Source organism: Paroedura picta, chromosome 2 (assembly GCF_049243985.1).
Source record: "Paroedura picta isolate Pp20150507F chromosome 2, Ppicta_v3.0, whole genome shotgun sequence".
In the NCBI taxonomy this organism is placed as follows: Eukaryota; Metazoa; Chordata; class Lepidosauria; order Squamata; family Gekkonidae; genus Paroedura; species Paroedura picta.
This window is the reverse complement of record NC_135370.1, coordinates 28,094,500-28,119,308: the sequence shown is the minus strand read 5'-3', so window position 1 is coordinate 28,119,308 and position 24,809 is coordinate 28,094,500. Positions and strand designations below refer to the sequence as shown.

Sequence of the window (24,809 nt, the reverse complement as noted above, 5' to 3'; positions counted from 1 at the left end):
AAGTGCTGGCTACCAGTCAATCAAACTATCAATCAAACTATCACAGAAATGAGCCAGGCCATCTCGCACCTGTCATCAAGCGGTGGGAGGTAACAAATCAGACTGCCGAGGTAAGAGCTGCTAACAAGCATGAGAGAGAAATTCCGTCTAAACATCTGGAAGAAGTTCCTGACAGAACAGTTTCTCAGTGGAACAGGCTTCCTTGGGAGGTGGTGGGTTCTCTATCTTTGGAGATTTTTAAGCAGAGGCTGGATAGCCATCTGACAGAGATGCTGATTCTGTGAAGGTTCACGGGGGTGGCAGGTTACAGTGGCTGAGCGACACGGATGTGAATGTCCTGCATAGTGCAGGGGGTTGGACTAGATGACCCAGGAGGTCCCTTCCAGCTCTATGATTCTATCTTTGTCTGCTGGAAACTTATAACTTGTAAGATCTTGTTGGTCTCTTCGGCGTTACTGGACTTGAATCTATCTCTTCTACACACCGAAATGGCTACCCTCTTGAAACAAAGTGCTAGACAAACACTTTTAATCCTTACAGCTCTCTGCATCTGGAAGGGTTCTTAGAAAGAGCAAATGTTTCCTCTTGATGGAACACATCCTGCTATTTGCACTACGTGAACGGGCAAGGTGTTGCACCCCAGGCATTCTTCACATTGGCCAATCTGCTTGCTCACATAATCACATTAAATATTTTAAGTGATTTCTGTAGAGCTGAGTTTATTTATTCAATCCACCATAGAATCCCATTCCATCTCAGGGTGCTTAAGCACATTCAGCTGCACAAGAGAATGGCTAAGTTTTGATTTCTCTTTTTTGGAAGTAACGTTTGGAGTTGCAAACACCTATTGGGTTGATTGATCGGGCAAAAGGCTGCAAAAACATTTTGGCCTAGCTATACATCACTGAATGTTTCTTCCCGGCCAGGCTTACGTGCAGAAAGTGGAAGACGTAGACATGGTGGAGATGGAGCAGAAGTTGATTGACGCCAAGAACTGCCTCGCCTTCCTGATAGAATGTGCCAACTTCTCCCCGGTCGATATTCGACTCAACAACAGTGTCTTTCAGTGGTATGGGCGGATGGGGGAGATTTTTGAGGAGCACCGAAAGATAGTGAAAGACAAGACAGAACAATTCCAAGAAGGACTTAAAGTGAGCTTCTTTCTTTCTTTCTTTCTTTCTTTCTTTCTTTCTTTCTTTCTTTCTTTCTTTCTTTCTTTCTTGCTTGCTTGCTTGCTTGCTTGCTTGCTTGCTTGCTTGCTTGCTTGCTTGCTTGCTTGCTTGCTTGCTTGCTTGCTTGCTTGCTTGCTTGCCTGCTTGCCTGCTTGCCTGCTTGCCTGCTTGCCTGCTTGCCTGCTTGCCTGCTGGCCGTCTGGCCGTCTGGCCGGCTGGCCGGCTGGCCGGCTGGCCGGCTGGCCGGCTGGCCGTCTGGCCGGCTGGCCGGCTGGCTGGCTTGGCTTGCTTGCTTGGCTTGCTTGCTTACAAGTTGCTCCCAGCTTACGGAGGGTCGTGGCTTTCTTGATGGAGCCCATCCATCTCATGCCAGGTCTTTCTCTTTAACGTTTCCTAGCATGATTTTCTTTTTCTGTGCTTCTAGTACTTACATAATCTAGGAGGTTGTTGTACCCAATCATTTTAAAGGAAATGACTATTTGACAGCTTGTTTAGGAATATGAGATAAGGGAAAGAAAAATAAACAAGGGATGAATGCAAATTTGTATCCCGGCACTAAGGGCAGTATGCCACTTTAAAACAGTTGCTGGGTCACTTGGGTGGTTGGATGCTGTTGCAGTTATCTTGCTTGTGGGCTTACTCAAGAGCAAGAAGAACTGTCGATTCCTCACAAAGTGAAATTGAATCAAAAAAGGAAATCTGTCGGCTGACGAATGAAGATTTTCAGAGTCCAAAATATTCTTTGTGTAGTTTTATTTCCAAAACCATAGAAAATTCTGAAATGTTTGAATGTAATCAAAAAGTATCTGAAGTAATCAAAACAAGGTCCTAGGTAAAATATCAGTTTTCCAGGAAACCTTTCTCAGTGGTTATTTCCTTCGTGTGTTGATAGCTTTATACGATTGGGGAATACAAAATTACTTGTCTCAAAGCATCACTTAGGCTTGCTGCTCACATTGTATTGGGATCATTTACGTGTGTACCCCAATACATTGTGACCAGTAAGCCTAAGTGATACTCTGAAAATTACACAAAGTATATTTTGGACTTTGAAAATTTGTATTAGTCGGCCGACAGATTTCCTTTTTTGTGGGCTTACATGAGGCAGCTGTTTGGCCAGTCTGTGAACAGAATGCTGAACTGGATGACCTCTGGTTTGATACAGCAGGGCTCCTCTTACATTCTTACGGTCACTCATATCTGGATCGCACAAAACCAAAGTAAAACCCCTTGCAAGGTTGGCACGACGAAAGGGTTTGTGTCACTGCTCTGTACATCCCATCCTGAGCATGTATTTCTTGCAACCTTCGATGGTTAAGTTGGTCATAAATTTGTTCAAGAATGAGATAAGATTGGGAGTGCATTTCGCACAGCTTGAGCTGCAACAGAATAGTGTGTAGAATTGAAAAGCTAAAAAAATTACGCATTTTAAGTAATACTGGTTTGTGGCATGCATTTCCAATTCATAATGCTGTCCCCAAACTATAGCTATAGTCCAGTGACCTGAATGGCTTTGGAAGTGCGAAGAAAGGATTTGAGCCTCTGCAGCAACTTCAAAAGCCTTTAATTCTTATCTAATAATAGCGCACTGCTGTCTGGTTTTGCTCCCTCTCGGCTCAAATCCCATGCACACAAAGAAAATAGAGGTACAAAGTACTGAATTCACCCTGTCATTTGGCGCTGAAAATCCTTTCTGGTCTTGGGTAGGGGACTAGGGGAATTCTTGCTCTATTGACATTCTCTCCCTTTCTTGATGAATGTTACTGCGATGCCAGGTTAGAACAAATGGATTTGCACTGAGACCTGGTTTCACATGATGCTCTATCCTGGTTTCTTAGAACAACGTTTGAGTCTATTGGAACCTTGAAGGACAATTTTGCGTGGAAGCCCACTTCTTCAGATTCATTGAAACAGAAAGCAGTATCTGAAGAAGCGCATAGACACACAAAAACTTCTACCCAGAGTTGAGTTTTGCTGGTCTCAAAGATGCCACCGGACTCAAACTTTGTTCTGTTGATTCAGACCAACACAGTGACCGACCTAGCTTCTTAGGCCCTTCTGTACCTCCAACACTGATTTCCTCCCTTGGTTTTGGTGTTATATATTTGTGTGTTTTATCGGGTTATTTTATGTATTATGCTGTTTTAATGTTCAGATATACCATCATTGGGGGGAGGAAGGGAGATCACAAAAATATATATATTGAATAAGTAAATTGTACAGTTTTGGGTCACGGGGATACTGGGAGGCCTGAAGCTGTTGATATTGTGGATCCAGCAGGTTAGCATCACCAAAATGACGGAGACAGCCAATGATCATAGCTGAAAACACTGTTTAATAACTGTGAGCATGTGCCATCATGTCCTAACGCTGCAGCACTATATGCGTGTGTGTGCGTCTACGCTCTTTTATCAGATACGCTGTGAACGATTTATTGAGGAACTGGAAGGTTATGCCAAGCAACTTGAAGAATTCTCTTCTTATGGGGACCTTCAGGAAGTCAACAGATACCTGAAAAAAGCCCAGGCACTGAATGCCAAGTTAGATGTAGCTGCTGATAAGGTAAGGTTTCCAGTCTTCTCTTTGGAGCAGGGGTAGTCAACCTGTGGTCCTCCAGATGTTCATGGACTACAATTCCCATGAGCCCTTGCCAGCAAATGCTGGCAGGGACTCATGGGAATTGTAGTTCATGAACACCTGGAGGACCACAGGTTGACTACCCCTGCTTTAGAGCACGCAGTCCCTCTGCAGAGAGAGGGCCATGACTCAGAGGTTAACAGCACAGGCTGTTCTTGTTAAGGGTTCCCGTTTCAGTGTCCTGGGGTCTTGAGTTCAAGGATCACAGGTCCTGAGATTCCTGTCAGCTGCTTACAGTCGGAGAAGATTCTACTGGACACAGGATCTGACCCAGTATAAAGGAACTTTTTGAGCCCTACTCAATCCATTTAACATCACAGTACACATTTTCATGTTAGATGCTTCGGGACCGACAGTAAATCAGGATTTTCCTTTCCTCTGATTGCGAACCAGAACGAGTGGCAAGAAAGGAAGGCTGTTCAGAGGTAAGCAGGAACCGAAAAGGTTAGGGATAAAACCAAATGGAGAAAAATATAAACAATTTATTCTTAGAGCTCAAAAATGCTTAAAAAGCATCTATTGGGCACATCTAAAATATCTCTGTGGGTGCCTCCATTAATGCCAACAAGTTCAGTCCGAATGCGTTATCAGAGGTGCACACAGTTGTATATAACAATTTTTTACCGTTTTCAGTGGGGGTAAAACCCATATTCGATCTGTTATGACAGACTTTCATCCTGCAAGGTATTCGTATTGGCAGAATCCTCAGCCAGCAAGTATTTCTTATTCCTCCCCTGGGTATTGGAGAGTCCTGCTGCGTGCTTCTCTGCAAAAAGTTCCAAAATTGATGAAAATCAGTATGATTGAAACGCGTTAGGTCTGAACTCGTTGGCATTACTGGTATACTCACTGAGATGTTGTATGTGTGCCAAATAGATATTCTTTTATAGTTTTTTGAGCTCTGATAATAAAGTTTTGAGCCTCCCACACAGGTGGCTGTGGAGATGAAACACTTGAGGCCTACTGTTGTGCAGATGAAACAGGAGGCAAAAATAACCCTTGCAATAGCATCCAGTTTCATCTGTACAACAACCTTGCCAGGTAGGCCTCAGATGTTCAGAGAGTGGTGGAAAAGAGACACGCGTGGCTTGGCTGTGTCTTCCCTCCAGAAGTGAGGACGGCCACAGCAGTATTGTGAAATGGGGCTTTTCTGTGGCCTCCCTGTCAGCCAACCTTTAAGCAGGAGAAAGTTTGCCTCCTCAAAAGGTAGGCATGCCCGTGCCCTCAGACTGTGTTGCCCTGTGTTGCCCTTGGAAACACACCCCTCCTCTCAGTCAGGGGCTGTTAGAGGTTCCCTTCACAGCAGGCCTGAAGGGAAGGGGGTGGGGAGTGGAATCCTAAGCAGCAATTGGTCCGGAGAGGGGGGGAGATTCCACCAATAGGAAATTTCGGAACCTTCAGCATTTTGTCAGGGCTTACTGTCACAATGTTCTGGATATAGATTGTTTATATTGCTTCAATTGTTTTGAGTTCTAATAATAAATTGTTTCTATTTTTCTCCGTTTGGTTTTATCCCTAACCTTTTTGGTTCTCGCCTGTTTTCTTTCCCTTTATGTTATTTGTTGGCAGGTCAGAAGTATTCAGCTTTGGATTAAAGCCAGTCCACCACACTGAAAATGTTTTAGTTCATATATCATCTGGCCGGGGGTGGGGGGTGGATGGTAGGTGGGAAGCACTGTCAAGTTGCAGCCGATTTATAGTGACTTCATAGGGCTTCCATGGCAAGAGATGTTCAGAGGTGGTTTGCCATTACCTGGCTTTGTGTAGTGACTTCATTGCTGGGCTCCTGGCCTAGGAGTAACCGGGGCTGCCTGGCTTAGCTTCTGAGGTCTGATGAAATCAGTCTATCTTGGTCCATTCATCTTAGGGATGTCCTACAATAGTTGTGGTCAGGTTGAAGGTGCGGTCAAGTCAAACCCGACTTTGGTGACCCTATATGATTCTAAAGGCAAGGACAGAAGTAGTTTGCCATTGCCTGTTTCTGCACAGCAACCTGGGACATCCTTGGTGGTCTCTCATCCACATTGCCTGCTTGGGGGAGTTTGAGCCAGACCCAATAAACAAACTAAAAAATGAAATTCTCTTAGAGCTCTCTGAGCCCCACCTGCCTGACAGAGTGTCTGTTGTGGGGAGAGGAAGGGTAGGCAATTATGAACCACTTTAAGACACATGAGGTCTGCTGGGTGACCTTGGGCCAGTCCCAGTTTTCTTAGAGCTCTCTCAGCCCCACTTGCCTCTCAAGATGCCTACAGGGAGAGGAAAGGAAGTCTACTTTGAGACACATGAAGCCTGCTGGGTGACCTTGGGCCAGTCACAGTTATCTCAGAGCTCTCTCAACCTCACCTATCTTACAGTGTCTGTTGTAGGGAGAGGAAGAGTGGGAGATAGTAAGCCGTTTTGAGACTCCTTTGGAAAAATCAGGGTACAAAAAGCCAGTTCTTCTTCAATGTACCTACCTCACCTACCTCACAGTGTCTGTTGTAGGAAGAGTGGGAGATAGTAAGCCGTTTTGAGGCTCCTTTGGAAAAATCAGGGTACAAAAAGCCAGTTCTTCTTCAATGTAGACATCTTTCTGATGGTTTTGAAGAATGTTATGGAAGGTTTTGTGCTTAAGAAACAAAGGCTAACGCTCATTGTTAATGGTGCATCTTCTATCCCTTCTAGCAGAAATATATCAGAGCCAAAAGCATCTTCAAAACCACCAGTGTGCTTGTCAGTTTCATGTGCAGCCAACAGTTAATCAACAAATACTTTGATTAATCCATTCAGTTAAAGTGTGCAGACCTACTTAACATACAATAATTCATCTCATCATAAGCACCTCCTTGAGAATGTGCTGTCCCACCATTGCTTGATGGTTTGCAAAAAGGCCCTTTAGAGGCCCACGTGGACTAAATGAAGAAGGTGCAGAGGAGAGCGAAGAGGATGATCTGGGGCGTGGAAACCAAGCCCTATGAGGAAAGGCGGAGGGGCTTGGGAGTATTCAGCCTGGAGAAGAGGGGCTGAGAGGGGACATGATGGCTCTCTTTAAGGATCTGAAAGATTGTCACTTAGAGGAGGTCAGGAAGTAGTTCCTGTTGGCAGCAGAGGTTAGGACTCGCAGTAATGGGTTTAAACTACAGGTAGAATGGTACTGGCTAGATAGCAGGTAAACATTCTCAGAGTAGTTTAGTGGTGGAATTGAGGTGGTGAGCTCCCTCTCACTGGCAGTCTTCAAGTGGCAGCTGGACAGATGCTTATTATGGATGCTGTTCGGGCTGATCCGGCATTGAGCAGGGGGTTGGACTTCTTCATCACAATCATGAGTTGGTCTGTTGAGTGTTGATTCTGTACATTTAATGTTTTCCCTCCCTTGCCATCGTTTTTGCAGTTTCTGAGCTATTCTTTCCCCCCACTGACGAGCTAGTACATGAATCAAATGGATCCTGCTCTGTCAGTGAATATTTTGAATGGCCCACTATGCTTGTATATTTTATGCTTACCGTATTTGCCGGCGTATAAGACGACTGGGTGTATAAGACGATCCCTCAACATTTCCACTCAAAATATAGAGTTTGTTACATTGCATTACAGTACTATGGGCCACTATGGGCAGCTATGTCTATCCCAACTGAAGTGCACCCGGTGTATAGGACGACCCCCCCACTTGGAGGCATGTTTTTCAGGGGGGGAAAGTAGTCTTATACGCCAGCAAATACTGTATATATTTTATTCTCTTAAAGCCATAGGACTGGTCGCTTCATTAACTCCAGTCTCCTGTGGACATTTTATTTGTTTGTTTGTTTAGATTTTATACCACCCTTCCCTATGGCTCAGAATTTTAAACATATTCTGTGGGTTTCTTTTTTCCAGATCGATCAATTTAATGCAGAAGAGGAGGCTTACGGATGGCCAACGACTCAGTATCCTCAGCGTAAAAAGATTCAAGATGCCCTGAACCCATACCTTCGACTTTATGACATGACTGTAGAGTTTAACACCAAATACAGGAACTGGATGGATGGCATATTCACTAAGGTGAATCCAGACCAAGTGGACATAGATGTGGGAAACTATTGGCGAGCACTCTATAAACTAGAAAGGACCTTCCACGACTCCCCAAATGCGCTGTTTATAACGACAAGGATTAAGGCCAAAGTGGAAGAGTTTAAAGAGCACATCCCACTGATTCAAGTAATTTGCAACCCCGGCTTGCAAGATCGGCACTGGGAAGCCATGTCGGAAATAGTGGGCTACTCACTGAAGCCCTCCGAAGATTCGACCGTCTCCTCCTATATCGAAATGCACCTTGAGCCGTACCTGGATAAGTTTGAAGGCATCAGTGAAATGGCCAGCAAAGAGCACTCGCTGGAGAAGGCCATGGTGAAAATGATTTCAGAATGGGACAGCATGGAGTTCGTTCTCCTTTCGTACCGAGAAACGGGGACTTACATTTTGTCTGCCGTGGATGACATTCAGATGTTGCTGGATGACCACATTGTCAAAACTCAGACCATGAGAGGGTCTCCGTTCATTAAGCCTTATGAGAAAAAGATGAGGTAAAATGTTCCCTCGTGGCCGTGACTCAGTTCACAGATGATCTTGGGGTGGGTCTATTGGCGGGGTTTATTGCTTTCATCTTGTCATGCACCTCCTGGCAGGTGTGCATGGTTCTCCTTTCCCATTTTAGCTTCACAGCAACCCTCTGAGGAAAGTTGGGGTGAGGGACAGTGACTGGACCACTGTCGCCTTGTGAGCTCAGAGACCTGGCCGTATCCCGCCTTTTTAACCACTGGCTGTCAGCTGGTAATTAATTTCAGCGGCTTCATCTATGAGAAACAGCTTGCTAATTTTTTAAATAGAAAAATGAAGGTCAGCAGGTAGGCAGGTAGAGGTGAAGTCTTATCGTCACTTCCTCTCAAAAATGTGGTGATAGAAAGGGCTGTCAAATCTTAGCCGCCTTCTGGTGACCTCTGTAGGGTTTTCAAGGACGGAGACATTCAGAGGTGTATTGCTATTGCTTGCCTCTGTATAATGACCCTGGACCTCTTATCTTGTTTTTCTCTTCCTGGGCTCCAAGACTGGAAGTAACCATTGGGGTAGGAAGCACTGGGGAAATGCCTTTTCAGTGGGGAAGGGCTGAGGAGGCAGAGGGTTCACTTCCTGTCCAGTTGTCCTTTCTGTACTTGAACCTCCCCCAACACTGGTTGGATCAGCTTCGATTGTCATTTGACTCTGTGAGTTCTTAAGGAGGTCAGCTTTGGTTTTCTTATATACCCATCCCTCTTCTGTTGACAGATAGAAATACACTTTTAAAATTCAAACTGTCAGCTGACTGTAAGAGCTGTCACTAATTGCTTCAGAAGATCCCATGTCCTTTCTATCTCCTTTGTTTTCCTTTGGCTTTCCTTTGGCTTCATTCGGAAGTGAATCCTTCTCCTTTAGTACTGATGGAAATGTAATTTTTCATGAGTATTGGAAGGAGTTTCTTCTTTAGAGATTGAGCAGTAACTCATGAAAGCTCATACCCTGCCACAAATTTTGTTTATCTTGAAAGTGGTTCGTACTGGTCCCTTGCTCTTTTCTATGGGAAGCATATTGTTGGCTTATGGGCTCACACAGTCTTTACTAATCCACATAGGACATTTTTTTTTGTTAGTGTTCCATGTGCTTTTACCATTACACCACAGATGAAACAAACAAAGTTATTCAATGTGTTTTGTGGTGGTGCTCCTGCATGGCTTCTTAGTTTGTCCCTCCTGGGGGTCTGTAGTTATATTTCCCTGCTGATAGACTACTGCTCCCCTGCTGTCCCTCATAAGTGTCACCATGCCATGCTGTATCTCCTGGCCAAAAAACCCTTTGTACCCATTCAGAACATGAAACCCACACCTGAAGCTGCCTTGACTGAATCAAACCCTTGGTTCTTCAAAGGTCTAGTCTGTCTGGCCGCAGCTCTCCAGGGTCTCAGACAGAAATCTTTCCTATCACCTACTGCCTGATCCTTTTAGCTGGAGATACTGGGGGTTGAACATGGAATCTTCTGCATGCCAAGCAGACACTCTACCACTGAGCCATGGCCCCTCCCCATATTGACTAATGCAAAAAGCTTGATTAAGTTTAGTAATATATTTTGACATTAGAAGAGGAGATTTCTTGGCATAGGGTTTGAATTCCTTGTCATGATTGGGATAGCAACGAGGGCCAGAGCTTTTTCTGTCCTGGCCCTTCACCTGGTGAAGAGATCAGAGCCCTGTCTGAACTCCCAAAATTCTGCAGGGCCTTCAAAAGGGAGCTCCTCTACCAGGCATTTGCCTGAGACCAACAACTCAGACATCCTCTCCATGGCCTGAACCAGTCTGTCTAGCTAAGTTCCATTCCTATTATATTGTTTAAAATCACTTACATTGTGTTATTTAGATTGTTGTTGTTGTTGTTGTTGTATTTGTTTATGTTATATATGAATTCGTTCCATGAATCCTCCATGTTGTAGGTAAACCGCCCTGAGCCATATGGAAGGGCCGTATAGAAATCAAATAAATAAATAATAAAATATTTTTTTTTGGGGGGGGGGTTGGAAACAGAATTAGGGTGGGGACATGAGAGCAAGAAGTCCATGGAATCTTCTGTTTGAGGACAAGGGTGTCCTTCGGGAAAGCTTCATCTGGCTGACATGAAGCAGATGGTCTGCTGTTTCATCTCCCTACTAGTTGTCCAGTCATGGAGCAATGGGAATGTTCTAGGGTTTTTCTTGGTCTCGCTGGTGCAATTATAAAGATCTCAATCTAAAGCTTGGCACTGTCTTTTTTATAGAGACTGGGAAGGAAAGCTTTTGTTGGTGCAGGAGATCTTGGATGAGTGGCTCAAGGTTCAGGCGACCTGGTTGTATTTAGAGCCCATTTTCAGTTCTCCGGACATTATGTCCCAGATGCCTGAGGAAGGAAGACGATTCACCACTGTGGACAAAACCTGGAAGGATATCATGAAATGTGCCATTCAGGTAGTAAATGTGATTTAAGAAGAATTATATATGCTATATATAGAGCTATAGCTAGGTAGCTAGATTCAAAAAGATAGACTAATGGGTGGATGGACAGACAAGTATGTATGAATTCTGTGCATATATGAATGGATGATAGATGGAAGAATATATGGATGATAGACAGTGATAGACAGTCAGACAGACAGATGGCTGGGTGGATGATAGATGGACAGGCAGACGATTCAATGGTTGATGCATGGTTGATAGATGGATGAACAGACAGATAGATGGCTAAATGGATGGACGTATCATAAACAGGCAGAGAGACAGACACACAGACAGGTAGATGGATGACAAATGGATGAATGGATGATAGATCAACAGATAGATGGAGCTAGCATGGTGTAGTGATTAAGAGCAGCATCCTCGAATCTGGAGAATCAGACTTGATACTCCATTCCTGTCCACATGCAGCCAGCTGGGTGACCTTGGGCCAGTCACAATTCTCTCAGAGCTCTCTTAGCCACACCTACCTCACAGGGTGTGGGGAGAGGAAGGGAAGGTGATAGTAAGCCGCTTTGAAACTCCATTGGGTAGTAAAAAGGGGGTACAAAAACAGATACATGATGAGTAGACAGAGACAGAGAAATGGATGACAGGCATATGTATAGAAGATAGACAGCTGGTTGGATGGTAGACATGTATGAGAGAGTGAGAGCGGTATGAAAATCAGAAAATGGAACCAGTCATGAATGGAGTGCAAATAACCGTCAGGACTTTTCCTCAGTTGCAAAAGGAAATGGACATCTCAGGCCTAGGTCAAGAGATATGCAGAGGTTTCCCCCCCCCCCATAGCCTCTGCATAGCAATCTCAGACTTTCTCAGTGATCTCCCATCCAAGTCCTTGCTTAGCTTCCAAGGTGTGATGAGATCGGCGGGGGAGGGGGGGATCCAGGTCAGAGTGCACAGTCACTTAGCATAAATACATAAAGCTTTAGGCTACACATGTGTGGTGCAGTGGTTAAAAATGGCGGCTTCTAATCTGGCGAGCTGGGCTCGATTCCCTGCTCCTCCACATGCAGCCAGCTGGGTGACCTTATTTATTTATTTATTACCTACCGCCCTCCCCTAAGGCTCAGGGCGGTTCACATAGAACGTAAACAAGAACAATACATCAAACTCAGTAATAATTAGGAATGACAGGTAACCATAATAATAATAATCTGTAAACCGCTCCACAGAGTGGTAAGAATAAAGTCCTAAGGGCTCTGTGGGCGGAGAAAGGGCGGTGCCTGTCCGTGATAAAAACTCAGAGGGGCCAATCAGGAGCCACGAAGAGGCTCCTGATTGGCCATTCAGGGGCCAAGTGGCCAATCACTTGGTCAGACCTCGACTGCCCACACAGATAGTTCGCCGCTGGGAAAGGAACAGGGCCGTCGCGCCTGCAATGCAGCAGCCCTGCGCCTTTCCGGCCACTGAGTCAGGAGCCTCGCCTTCCCGAGCCTCCCAACCAGCCTTACCCCCAGGCCACGATTGCGGCTCTGGCCGCCACTACCGCGGCCATCTACCCACCAACGCCGGCCTCCTGGAGGCGCCAGGCTACGGTGCGGCCGCCTGGGGAGGAGCACCTTGCTCCCCCTCCCAGCCAGCCAGGATGCCTTCCGCCACAGCAACGCACAAAGTAGCCCCCCCGCGCCACCCCACCCACCCATCCTCCCTGATCTTGCCCCCCCAACTTGCCCCCCAACCGCCACCACTCCGTGCCGCTTTCCCCATCCCAACAACCCGCCCACCCACCCCAGAAGTCGACGCCGCACTCCCCCCAGCCTCCAACCCAGCCGTCGCTGTCTTCCCCTCAACCCCTCAAAACCCGCCTCCGCCTCCCCCGCCGCGGATCCCCCCCCCCACCCATCACTGTCTTACCCCAACCCCCACCACAGGCACCCCCGCGATCCGCACAACTACGCACCCACTCCTCTCGACCCCACGCTCTTCCCCTGCAGCCCCCCATTCGCAACCCCTCGCCACTCACCCCATCGGACCCTCCGCAACCCCCCTCCTTCCCCCCCTCCCAGTCTACCTCCCTCCCTGCCGGCCTTCCTTCCTTCATCCTTCCTCTCTTCCTGACTTCCTCTATTTCTCTATCTACTTCCTGCCTTTCTATCTCTCCCTCTCACTTCCTCTCTTTCCCCCTTCCTGTCTTTCTGCCTTTATGCCCTCCTTCCTTTCTTCCTTCTACCCATCCCTTCACCCACTCCTTCCCCTCCTTTCTCACTCCCATCCCTCTTTCCCTGTTCTACCTTCCTTTCCTTCCTTATTCCTCCAAATCCACTAGCGCCCGCTGTATTTTAGCTACAGCGGGCTTAATTTCTAGTAATAATAATAATAATATAATAATATAATACACAAAGAAAGTAACATTCTAACAGTCAACAACTGCTTATGTCTGGTCAGATCCATTGTATGGGTTCAAGGGAGGGAGGTTCGGGGGCCCAGTAGATGCTGTTTAGTTTCAGTCGACCTCAACCAAATGCCTGGCAGAGGAGCTCCCTTTTGCAGGCCCTGCAGAACTTTTTAATTTCTGTTAGGGTCCTGATCTCCTCTAGACACTCATTCCACCAGTTGGGGGCCAGGACAGATGAAGCTCTGGCCCTCGTTGAGGTTAAGCAGACTTCTTTGGGGTCAGGGATCACTAGTCAGTTGGAGGTGGCGGAGTGCAGAGCTCTTTCAGGGGCATAGGCAGTCCCTCAGGTTCACTGGGTCCAGACCCTGTATAGCCTTGAAGGTAATTACCAAAGCTTTAAGCCTGATCTGGAATTTGACTGGTAGCCAGCGAAGTTGTTGGAGAACAGGCTGGATGTGGGACCTCCATGGCGTTGCTGTGAGGACCCTGGCCATCGCATTCTAGACCAGCTGCAGTTTCCGGATCAGAGTCAAAGGTAGGCCTGCAAAGAGCGAATCGCTGAAATCTAGCCTAGAGGTGATCATTGTGTGGGTCACTTTAGCTAGGCATTTGGGACCAAGTAGAGCGCTGGTAGTTTGGCTTGGTGAAGGTGGTAGAGCTGAACTACTCCTTAACCTGGGCCTCCAATAAGAGGGAATCATCAAGGATCATGCCCAGGGTCTTGGCAGAGTGAGCTGCTCATAGCTGCACTCCGTCCAGGTTGGGTCAGCACACTTCCTCGTTTGGACCCTTCCTGCCCAGCCACAGGACCTCCGTCTTTGAAGGGTTGAGCTTCAAATGACTCTGCTTGAGCCACTTCGTCACTGCGTCCAGGCAGCTGGCTAATGCTCTGGGGGAGAGTCAGGGCAGTCATCCATCAGGAGGAAGAGCTGGGTGTCATCAGCATATTGGTGGCATCCCAGCCTGAACTTCCATACCCAGTTGGGCAAGAAGGCTCATGAAGATTTTAAATAGGATTGGAGAGAGGACAGCTTGTCACAGCCCTGATAGAGCTGTTCTGGCCAAGCGGTCCTGTCAGAGCTCTCTCAGCCTCTCCTCCCTCACAGGGTGTCTGTTGTGGGGAGAGCAAGGGAAGGAGATTGTAAGCTGCTTTGAGACTCCTTCAGGCAGCGAAGAGCGGGGATATCAAACCAACTCTCCTGCTACTGCTGAGCCTCACGGAGACCCAATATCACCCAGTATTTTAACAGATTATTTACTGCTTTAATGCCAATGTCACTCCTCTACCAGATGATGGCACTGTCTGTCTAGAAATAGCAACCAGATCTAGTAGCAGAGAACAAGCCTCCCTTCGATTCTTCATGGCACACCATAGCACTAAATCCGAGACTCCGTGTTGGTTGTTTTGGGTTATTTTTAACCTTGCCGTTGTGTTTTTTGACTGTGAAAAATAGCAAAGGCCTTTTTTTTTTTTTTTTTTGGCCCTGCCCCGTGCTTTGCCCCCAGATTTAAATAGCTGTTATCTGTGTGGCTCAGATCAATGAGGATGAAATTGCTCTTTGATTTCATTGCTGCGTTTTGATAAACAAATGGCAGAAAGGGAGCGATCTGAGTTTCTTTGTGGGAAGAAAATCGAAGGCTGCTAGGGGGAAAAAAACACAACTTAGACGTCGGCACGAGGTTCTGAAGAGAAGCTGTGGTTGTCGATTTACGACATTAAAAGACTGTAGCTCCTTTCGCCATGTCGCTGACCGTAGCTGCGGTTTGTCTCCGTGAAGCTTATTTTTCTGCAAGTCATCTACAAATGGCGACGGTGCTTCGAACGAGCGCAGATTGTGGCCCTCTCATTTGTCTTTGAGCTCTGCCAGGGTGGCAGCTGCGAAATAAAAACCAGTTAAGCAAAACCTCTGGGGAACTGGAACAGAGCCGAAGAGCCCCGAATCCCTGTATCGCAGGGGAAAATCTTGACAAATGTGTAAGATAAATTTTTCTAAACGGGGCTCCTGCAGTTGCTAGTAATGCCACTGGAGAGTGCTCACGTGCCATTATTCCTAACGTGCACGTTTCTCTGGGTTATTCGGCCTCAAGGGCAGAAAATCCTATCTGAGCTTTGGGTGTCGGGCTGAGAGAGTAAGAGGCAGGTGAGGGCAGCACAGAAATCAGGTTTCCAAAGGATAGTGGCTGTTAGAGGGTACGGGGGTTCTGTCCAAAGAATTTACAGGAGAGAGAGATGCTAGGACATTGAACCAAATGAAATCAGGGCCCTCCGGATTTCTAAACAGTTCCGGAGGGCCTGTGGAATGGCGCTGTTCCACCAGGCCTATGGCTGATGCCAGGAAATTAACATCCAGAAGATGCTGGTCTCCCAGCCTAACCCACCCAGCCAATTAATCTGCCCAAACGTTGATTAGGTCTCCCCCTAAAACAGATTTTAATTGTTAAGAGGAGGTGGCCTTAAACACCTTTTTTAAAACCTAAATTGTGCATTTTAAATTGCTTTATGGAATGTTTTAATCTGATGCTACCCACCCTGAGCCAACTCGAGGAGGGCGGGGTATAAAAATAAGATATATTTATAATCATTCTAATATAATAAAAGTTGGGGTTGCCAATTCCAGTTTGGAAAATCTAGAGAATTGGAAGCAGAGCCTTGGGGAGGCTAGTGGTTGGGTGAGGGGGAGAGAGATATGTCATAGACCAGTGGTCCCCAACCCCCGGTCCGGGGATCGGGACCGGTCCGTTGATCAGTCGGTACCAGGCCGCAGCTCCTTCTCGTCCTCCTCCCTGGCTGCTGCCTTGGGGTCTGCCCTGTCACTCTGCCACCGGCTCACCTTTGGTGCTCTCCAGCAGCCGCCATGGCTGGGGCTCTCCCTCGGTGTGGCACTGCGCAGCTGCTGCTGGCAGCACCCCCCAGCGGGCGGCAGGAAGACAGGGGTGCCGGCGGGAAAGCAAGTGGAGCAGGGGCTCAGGCGGCAGCAGCAACGTAAAATTGTCAAGCGTTGACCGGTCCCTGGTTATAAAAAGGTTGGGGACCACTGTCATAGACTACACCCCGCCCTTCCAACTTCCCTTTTCTCCAGGGCAGGGGTAGTCAAACTGTGGCCCTCCAGATGTCCGTGGACTACAATTCCCAGGAGCCCCTGCCAATTCCAGGGGTCCACGTAATCTGGAGATCAGTTGTCATTCTGGGAGATCTTCAGGCCGAGGGGGAAGCTGGAAGCCTCACTCAAGATGTGCGGCGACCGGTGAGCACGTAAATGGATAGAGGGAAAACAAGAGAGGAGTTTGAATGGGGTTGTTACTAAATATTCAGAGAGTGTTCAGCAGGTGTTCGTATACCCAAAGAACGTTCACAGAGAGTTAGTTATCAAAAATGTGTTGTAGGCATACATGTTCATGATTTTTTCCTTCCATTTGTAACAGCAAAGCACTTTTTTTACACAACCCCCAAGTTTTGATTTTGGGGCTTTTTGTTTCCAGGACCGTCACGTTCTTACCGTCGTGATGATCGACAAGATGCTGGAGAAGCTGAAAAAATGTAACGAGTTACTGGAGTTGATCCTTAAGGGACTGAACGAGTACTTAGAGAAAAAGCGTCTCTTCTTCCCCAGGTTCTTCTTCCTATCCAACGATGAACTCCTCGAGATTCTCTCAGAGACCAAAGATCCGACACGGTATAGTGATCTGCCAGTGTGGAAATACTAAGTGGCCCCACAAATTTTGCCCTCGGGAGCCAAACGTGAACCGTGCAAGTGGTTCATCCTTGTGCTGAGAGAGAGAAAGCTTTTCTTGGTGGTTGCAGCAAGCGCTGTTTTCAAGGCGTTTTCAAGGCAAGAGACTCACAGAGGTGGTTGGCCCTTGCCTGACCCTGGACTTCCTTGGTGGTTCCCCATCCAACCAGGGCCAACCCACTTAGCTTCCTAGATCTGATGAGATGGGGCTAGCCTGGGCCATCCAGGTCAGTCTAGGAATTTTATTTTTCTGGTGAATCATCTCATGCCCCTGAGAGCAGCTTTCAATCTCGTGGGGAGAATTCCAACCGAAATCCGGTGCACGATTACATGAAAATAACAGCCACTTAATTCAGTGGTGTTAGAAAATGCCATCAAGTCACAGCTGACTTATAGCGAACCTGTAGGGCAGGGGTGGCCAAACTGTGCCTCTCCAGATGTCCATGGACAGTTGCTGGCAAAGGATCATGGGAATTGTAGTCCATGGAAATCTGGAGAGCCACAGTTTGGCCACTCATGCTGTAGGGCTTCGAAGGCAAGAGATGTTAAGCGGTGCTTTGTCAGTCCGTTGCCTCCCTCTACACAGTGACTCGCGATTCCTTTATGGGTCTCCCATTCAAGTATCAGCTCCCTTGTGGAGTCCCACAGGGCGTGGTGCTCTCTCCCATGCTTTTCGACATCTTTATGCGCCCTCTGGCCCAGTTGGTATGGAGCTTTGGACTGGGCTGTCATCAGTATGCTGATGACACCCAGCTCCTCAAGGATGGCTGCCCGGACTCTCCCCCGGATCCATTTGCCAGATGTTTGGAAGCAGTGGCTGAATGGCTTGAGCAGAGTCGCCTAAGACTCAACCCTTCCAAGGCCGAGGTCCTGTGGTTCGGCTGTAGGGGGGCAGATCAGGAAGCGTGCCTTCCCACCTTGGCCAGGATGCAACTGAAGGTCGTGCTCCAGGTTGGGAATCTGGGTGTGACTATCAACGCCTCACTAACTTTTGGAGGCACAAGTCAAAAGAGTAGCTGGCCAGGCATTTTACCATCTTTGCCAGGCTCGGCTACTAGCGCCCTACCTGTCCCCTGAACACCTGGCCACAGTGATCTATGCGACGGTCACCTCCAGAATAGATTTCTGTAACTTACTCTACGCAGGCCTGCCTTTGGGCCTGATCCAGAAATTACAACAGGTCCAAAATGCAGCTTCTAAGGTCCTCACTGGAACACCTTGGAGGGCCCATGTCCAGCCGCTGCTGAGGCAGCTTCATTGGTTGAAAGTTCTGTCCCAGATCCGGTTCAGGATTTTTGTTTTGACCATTTGTGGTCTGGGCGCCGTATATCTGAGGGACTGCCCCTCACAGGGCCTTACGCTCTGCTGGTGCAAACCTTTTGGTCATTCCCAGCACCAGAGAAGTGTGCCTGTCCTCTATCAGGGCCAGGGCCTTTTAGGTCCTGGCCCCGAATCAGCTCCTGGAGGAGTTGCGGGCCCTGCGGGAGCTATCAACTTTCCGCAGGGCCTGCAAAATGGAGCTCTTCTGCCAGGTTAGGCAGATCGGCCAGGCAGATCAGGGTCCCCCCCACAGAAGCAGTGGTGGCGAATTCCATCAGCGCCCTCTCCCTTCCTCTTTCTTTTTCCCTCCCCCTTTAAGATGGTATTAGAGGTTGATTAAATTGGGACGAGATTTTCTCCCGGGTCTTTTTGATATCTTGCTGGTTTTATGTAGAAGTTGTTTTACTTTTTATGGGTTTTATCGGGGTTTTAATGTGTTGTAACCCGCCGCGATTCCTCAGGGAGTGGTGGGAAATAAATTGAACAAATTAATTAATTAATCAATTAATTAATTAACTAACCAGGGCTGACTCTGCTTAGCTTCGAAGAACTGGCTAGACTGCACCGATCAAATCAGGGAAAGCATTGTAATTTTTTTCAAAATGGCAGCTCAGAGGATACATTTAAAACATATTTTGGGAGAAAAAAGAAATCATTATATGCTCCAAGAGTGGGCTCAATTATTAATTTGTATCACATTCGAACCCTAATGGTGCTCCAGGAAGCTGAAGACATTCCATGTGGGCTTCTTATTTGACTGATCAAAGTGCTCTCCAAGAAACATACACAGATAGGCGGTTTCTCAGATACACAGGGCCTGGCCTGCATATAGCCATACACTCACTCTGTCTCTCATTTCTTCAGGGTAAAGCCTCACTTGAAAAAGTGCTTTGAAGGAATTGCTAGCGTCGAGTTCACCGAAGTCTTGGACATCACACACATGAAGAGCAGCGAAGGAGAAGTCGTTGAACTCATCACTACAATATCAACCTCTAAAGCTAGAGGTCAGGTGGAAAAATGGCTTGTTGAACTGGAAGCAGCTATGGTCAATTCCATCCGCAAGGTAATAAATCACAGTTCTTTTGATTTTGTTCTGTAAGACATGCCTGTTTAAAAATCAAAACACTACTGAATGTTGGTCATCTATTTTTAAAAAATATAACCTTGACATTGCCCTTTGTCTCTACGGTTTCAAATTGGTAAGGATGCTGACAGATTGCGCACATTAATTAGTAATGGTTGGAATGCTAATTACAAGAGAAGTGTTTGTATGGATTGTGATATCCCTTACCATCTAGTCCTATGATTTTTGAGCAAACACATTAAGGCCATAAAATGCAGTGCGATTGAAGGCTCTAATACTTAAAGTACTTTTCTGACAAGAAACCTCATTGAAGAAACTGGGGCTTACTTCGGAGTAGACTTGGTGCTGCTCCGCTTTCTCATATTCCTTGCTCGTGTGTTTCTGTTGCTTTGGGAGTGGGGAAATTTGTTCCTCACATATTTGGCTCCCTCTAGTGGTCTATTTGGCATTACATCGCTGTACCTTCAGCATATTTCACTGACAGCAATGATCAGAATTGTCAAAGCAATGGTTTTTCCTGTGGTAATGTATAGATCTGAATGTTGGACCCCATGGAAGTGTGAAAGGAAGAAGATAGATGCCTGAATTATGGACTTGGAGGCGATTACTGAAAAAGCCATGGACTACAAGAAAAACAAATCAATCTGTTCTGGGCCAAATAAAACCCAATTACTCTCTTGAAACAATGATTTGTAAACAAAAACTCTCATACTTTGGTCACATAATGCATGCAAATGATGGATTAGAAAAAAATGATTATGTTTGGTAAGGTTTAAGGAAGCCGAAAAAGAAGTAGATGAAGAGCAAGATGCATGAATAGACTGAAATGAATCAGTGGATTGACCTTACAAAAACTTAAAGAAATGACTGCAGAGAGAATTGGATGGCAGGCCTTTGTTTAGAAATTCACCATGAGTCGGAAACAACTTGATGGAACCTAACAACAAGAAATATCAAGCATAAAACCCTGCTGTTTAAATCTGCAGGGAGATATGCCGGACATATTGAATTGACCACTAGAGGGCGAAAAACACATATGAAGAAGAAGAAGAAGACTTGATTCTCATATGCCACTTTTCTCAACCAGAAGGAGTCTCTGAGTGGCTTACAATTGCCTTCCCTTTCCTCTCCCCATACTCTGTGAGACAGGCGAGGCTGAGAGTGTCACAATATTAGTGCTCCGTCATAACAGCTTTATCAGTGCTGTGACACGCTCAAGGTCACCCAGCTGGCTGCATGTGGGGGAGCAAGGAATCAAACCCGGATTGCTGTGCTCCTTACCGTTACACCAACACTGCTCCCCTGAAGCAAAGGAGCATACAATCAAGTATGTTCAAAGCACTTCTTTAGAATTGTTACCTTAACATCGGACTCCAGCACAACATAGGGCTTATCCCGTCCTTTACGTTTTGAAAACTGTTGGTCTGCACTTTACAGTTTTTGCTTGTGGGACAGTTTTCCCAGCCTTCCAGATCTCTGCCTCACATTGGATTGAAATTGGCTCTAGGTGTTCTGTGCCTTTATCTTTGAGACATCATTAATATAGCTCATTTACTTAGATTTCCACATGTAAACCACAGAGGACAAGCATTCAACTCCCAAAGGGTTCTGGGTGCTGTGGAGCATTTGTGAGCGATGCTGTCCCTGCCTAGGAAGCACACTGTCCATCTCACTGAGACAAATGTTTGTGGGGATGAGATTAACCCAGGCCGCCTCAACCAGGGTTTCGTGAAACCCTGGGGTTTCTCGATGGCCCTGGAATGGGTGGGAGTTAATTAAATGGTTTAAGTTTTTTAAAATTTGTTAAATATTTATCGGGTGATATTGACTATATATGATCATATTGACCCACCCACCCCTTCCAAAATGGCCAATGGTGGACTTGGAGGGGATGGGAAGGGGAGGAGCCCTGGGTGGGCGTGTACACAGCTGTGCTTCCCAACCATATTGTGCACCATCATGCCACTTTTAGGGTTTCTCAAAGGGTTGGACCAATGAGTTGAAATTAATTCAAACAAATTTTTGGCTAAACATCCAGATAAAGTTCCTGACAGTAGAAAAGGCTTCCTTGAGAGGTGGTGGGTTCCCCTTCCTTGAAAGTGTTTAGGCAGTGGCTAGTTAGACATCTGACAAAAATGCTGATTCAGTGAATTTAGGCTGATTGTAAACAGCTGGGCGGAATGGGTTACTTCAGTGCTTGGCTCTTGTGACACGTTCTGACCTGCCCAGAGATCATAAAACTTGTCCCAATGAAGGGGAGAGGAAAGGCTGAGGGAGACCTAGATTAGATGTTCCAGGTGTATATTCAGCTGGCCTCCACCATAGGCTTGGCAGAAGAGCTCCATCTTGTAGGCCCTAAAATCTGTGTGATTTCCATCAGGGAAATCTAATACTTGGCAAAATTCCTCCGGGCCAAATTGGCCAGGGAATCTGTTTTCTTTTTTTTTTGGGGGGGGGGGGGGGAGGTTGGCATGAAATTGGAGTAAATGTGGTTGGAAAGGTAGTTATAAGTGTTTTGCAGGGGGTTGGACTAGATGACCCTGGAGATTCCTTCCAACTCTATGATTCTATGAATACGTGAGCTGTGGTTCTGTGAGCGGAGAACTCAGGATTCTGTATGACAGGACTGGTTTGTGGGAAGCACCCAGTGTTCTAAATATGTTGGAGCTGAAAGGGAAGGTCTCCTGTCTGAATAAATGCATCTTCTTTGTGATAATCAAAACGCCATTGTCATGACTCAATCCGGCAAAATTACAGCGCGGTAGCATCTCCTGTGAATTAGTGAACAATGGGCAAATGCCGCTGATACTGAAGAGGGCTTGTTAGAGCCACCGAAAGAAGAGGAGACAAAAAAGCTTCGGCGGGGGTGGCTGACAGCTTGTCATGCTGTGAATGCCATCGGACAAAAATGATAAATTGGCCGTTATCTTTTAGTCTATTTTTGATTCGAACTCACTTCATTTAATGTTTTGGTCTCCCCCCCCCCACACACACACCGGTATTAATCGTATCCTTCCTTTATAGTTCTTCCCTATTGTAATTTTTTAAAAACAAATTACTTTACTGTGTGCCTCAATTGAAAAGCCGCCTTGAATGTGTTGGTCTTAAAATGTGTGATCAGTCAACTCGAGACCAGACCTGCAAACAATTCGTCCAGCCTACCGAGGGTGGAATTTCATTGGTTCCTTTCCAGCAGAGAGGGCTTGTAATGCATTCTTAATCTCAGTTACACCTTTCTGACCCCACTGACTTCAAATGGACACAAAGGGTGTAACCCTGCTCAGGAAAACACTGCAAATCCGCATAAGCTCAAGCACTCAGGATGAGCGCCTGCTAAGTGCTGTCAAGTTGCTTCTGACTTACGCCAAATGTACAAATTTGTGACCTCCTAGATATCCTATCATGGACAGCCCTGCTCAGGTCTTGCGGACAGATCCCAATGATGCAGGGGATTCCTCTGAGGAAGAGGAAGCCAGCTAGCCTGACCCAAACCCACAGCCTTGAACAGTGACACAGGAAGAGGCAGGTTCTGAGGAGCCAGATGTGGACCCACAGTCAGGCATCAGTTCAGTGGCTCCTCAGCTCCCCAGTCCAGAGTTGGCAAGAGAGAGCCATCTTTTGGCCAGTTCACGTGCCATCACCAAAGCTGTGGGAACAGCCTAGCAGGGAGCTGCAAGACAGAAGGCACAGTGCCAGATTGGGTGCACAGCACAGGTTCCATGTCAGCAATGAGGATGAGTGTTTGCAGGAGCAGGGCTGAGGGATCTGGCAGGGGTTTAACCTGATGTATAAAAGCAGCAAAGAAAGGAGTGGCTGTGTGGATTAAGGTGTCTGCTAGTTTCTGACATTGCAGCCTGCATTCTGGATTGTCGCCCTGGACTCTGTGAACCTGTGCTCTAGAACAGGGGTAGTCAACCTGTGGTCCTCCAGATGTCAATGGACTTCAATTCCCATCAGCCCCTGCCAGCAAATGCTGGAGGGGGCTCATGGGAATTGTAGTCCATGGACATCTGAGGAACCACAGGTTGACTACCCCTGCTCTAGAACTCTGCTTTTGGATTTCCTTTGGGACTTGGAGCTGCAAGCGTGTCTTAATTGGTGCCTGAACTTTGGAATGGAGTTTGGACTACCTCGGTCTGCCCGCTGTCTCCTTCCAGGGCACTGAGGGCCACTGTGGCTTCTATAAAACAATCCATCTCAGGCTGGGTTTTCCTCTCTTCCAACTGCCTTCCACTTCTTGGAGCATGAATTGCCTTTTCCAGTGAGCCTTGCCTTCTCATGATGTGACTGAAGTAGAATCACCTCCATTTAGTCCTTTTAGCGTGTTTGGTCATTTAGCTCGTGGCTAGGTCTGCTGTACTTGGAGCTTTGATATCGTTGGAGATGGTTCAGATGCTTCTTTCCCTGGGCTTAAGCCCCTATTCTGGTTGTAGAGGAAGGGGGAGGGGGTAAGTGGAGCATGAGCATGTATTTTGCATAAGCACGTCTGCGTGTCTTCATGCAACACTTTGACCTGGCTGACGTGAGCAGGCTTGAATTAACCATTAAATAAAATCAGCAGTTGCTTCAGACACCAAGGGAGGGGGAAGGCACCACAGGGGGTTCTTTTTGACTCATGTTGCTTACAGATATTTAGTGTGAAATCATTTAAGAAATCCACAAGCAAGCCTTTGGGGGGGGGGGTCTGGCCCAGGAGATGGCCTGGGAGAAAACGGAGGTTTTCAATCTCTTCTTTCACCTCCAGCACTTATTGAGTCTTAACATGTTGTCATTTATGCATGGAAGGGGCCAAGGCGCGCCTTGGTTGGGCTGGGCTTCAGAGTGCCCATCTGAGCTACGAATCTGGGCATATTGCTTCTTTGTCTCCTTGATGTGGTGTCTCTCTTGCTTCCCTCCAGGTGATTGGCCAAGCAATAGATGCCTATCCGAAAACCGAACGCATCAACTGGGTTAGGGAATGGCCTGGGCAAACAGTTCTTTGCGTCTCGCAGACTTTCTGGACCTCCGAAGTCCAAACGGCTGTTAGAAACGGCCAGGAGGTAAGTGTTCTTCAACCAAAGGAGAATCTTTTGGAGCTGCTCATAATTACATCCTCTTTCACGAGCCAGGGCCATACCGTTGTGTAAACCGTAACGTGATGGTGTGTGAGTCGCTTGGGGGAAGCAGAGGATAAGATGGCCTGTTGACTCCCTTCTATCCTTGTATGCGGATATATGGAATCTTGATCCTGGGGATCTGTAAGCATTTCAGGATCAAGCAACCTGACTGCCCAGTGAGCAGCAGATGCCTTTTTCTCCAAGAACAGGCTGTCTGATTTGCTTGCTATGAGAAGAGCCTGCCGGTGGACGTACCACTGCCCCTGGACACTGGTGGAATGGCAAGCTGATGGACACCCTTTGTGGCTTGCACTGGAGGAGTCTGAGAGGGTCCAGATGATTTTAGTTTGTACATTGAAGCGCTGGTAGAAACCTGGTGGGTTTGGTTTTAAACAGGCAGTGCG

At 46.9% G+C, this 24,809-nt stretch overlaps 1 protein-coding gene across 4 annotated transcripts in view; it reads left to right on the top strand.

Annotated features, from left to right (window-relative positions):
- DNAH7 (dynein axonemal heavy chain 7) overlaps positions 1-24,809 on the top strand; it is a 168,300-nt gene that overhangs the window by 37,668 nt on the left and 105,823 nt on the right. For all 4 annotated transcript variants that reach the window (XM_077319509.1, XM_077319510.1, XM_077319508.1 and 1 more), the window contains 7 exons: positions 927-1,151; positions 3,588-3,734; positions 7,662-8,347; positions 10,602-10,788; positions 16,655-16,848; positions 19,090-19,288; positions 24,208-24,348. In XM_077319509.1, the coding sequence (XP_077175624.1) occupies positions 927-1,151; positions 3,588-3,734; positions 7,662-8,347; positions 10,602-10,788; positions 16,655-16,848; positions 19,090-19,288; positions 24,208-24,348 (1,779 nt within the window). The remainder of the gene's footprint in view (positions 1-926; positions 1,152-3,587; positions 3,735-7,661; positions 8,348-10,601; positions 10,789-16,654; positions 16,849-19,089; positions 19,289-24,207; positions 24,349-24,809) is intronic.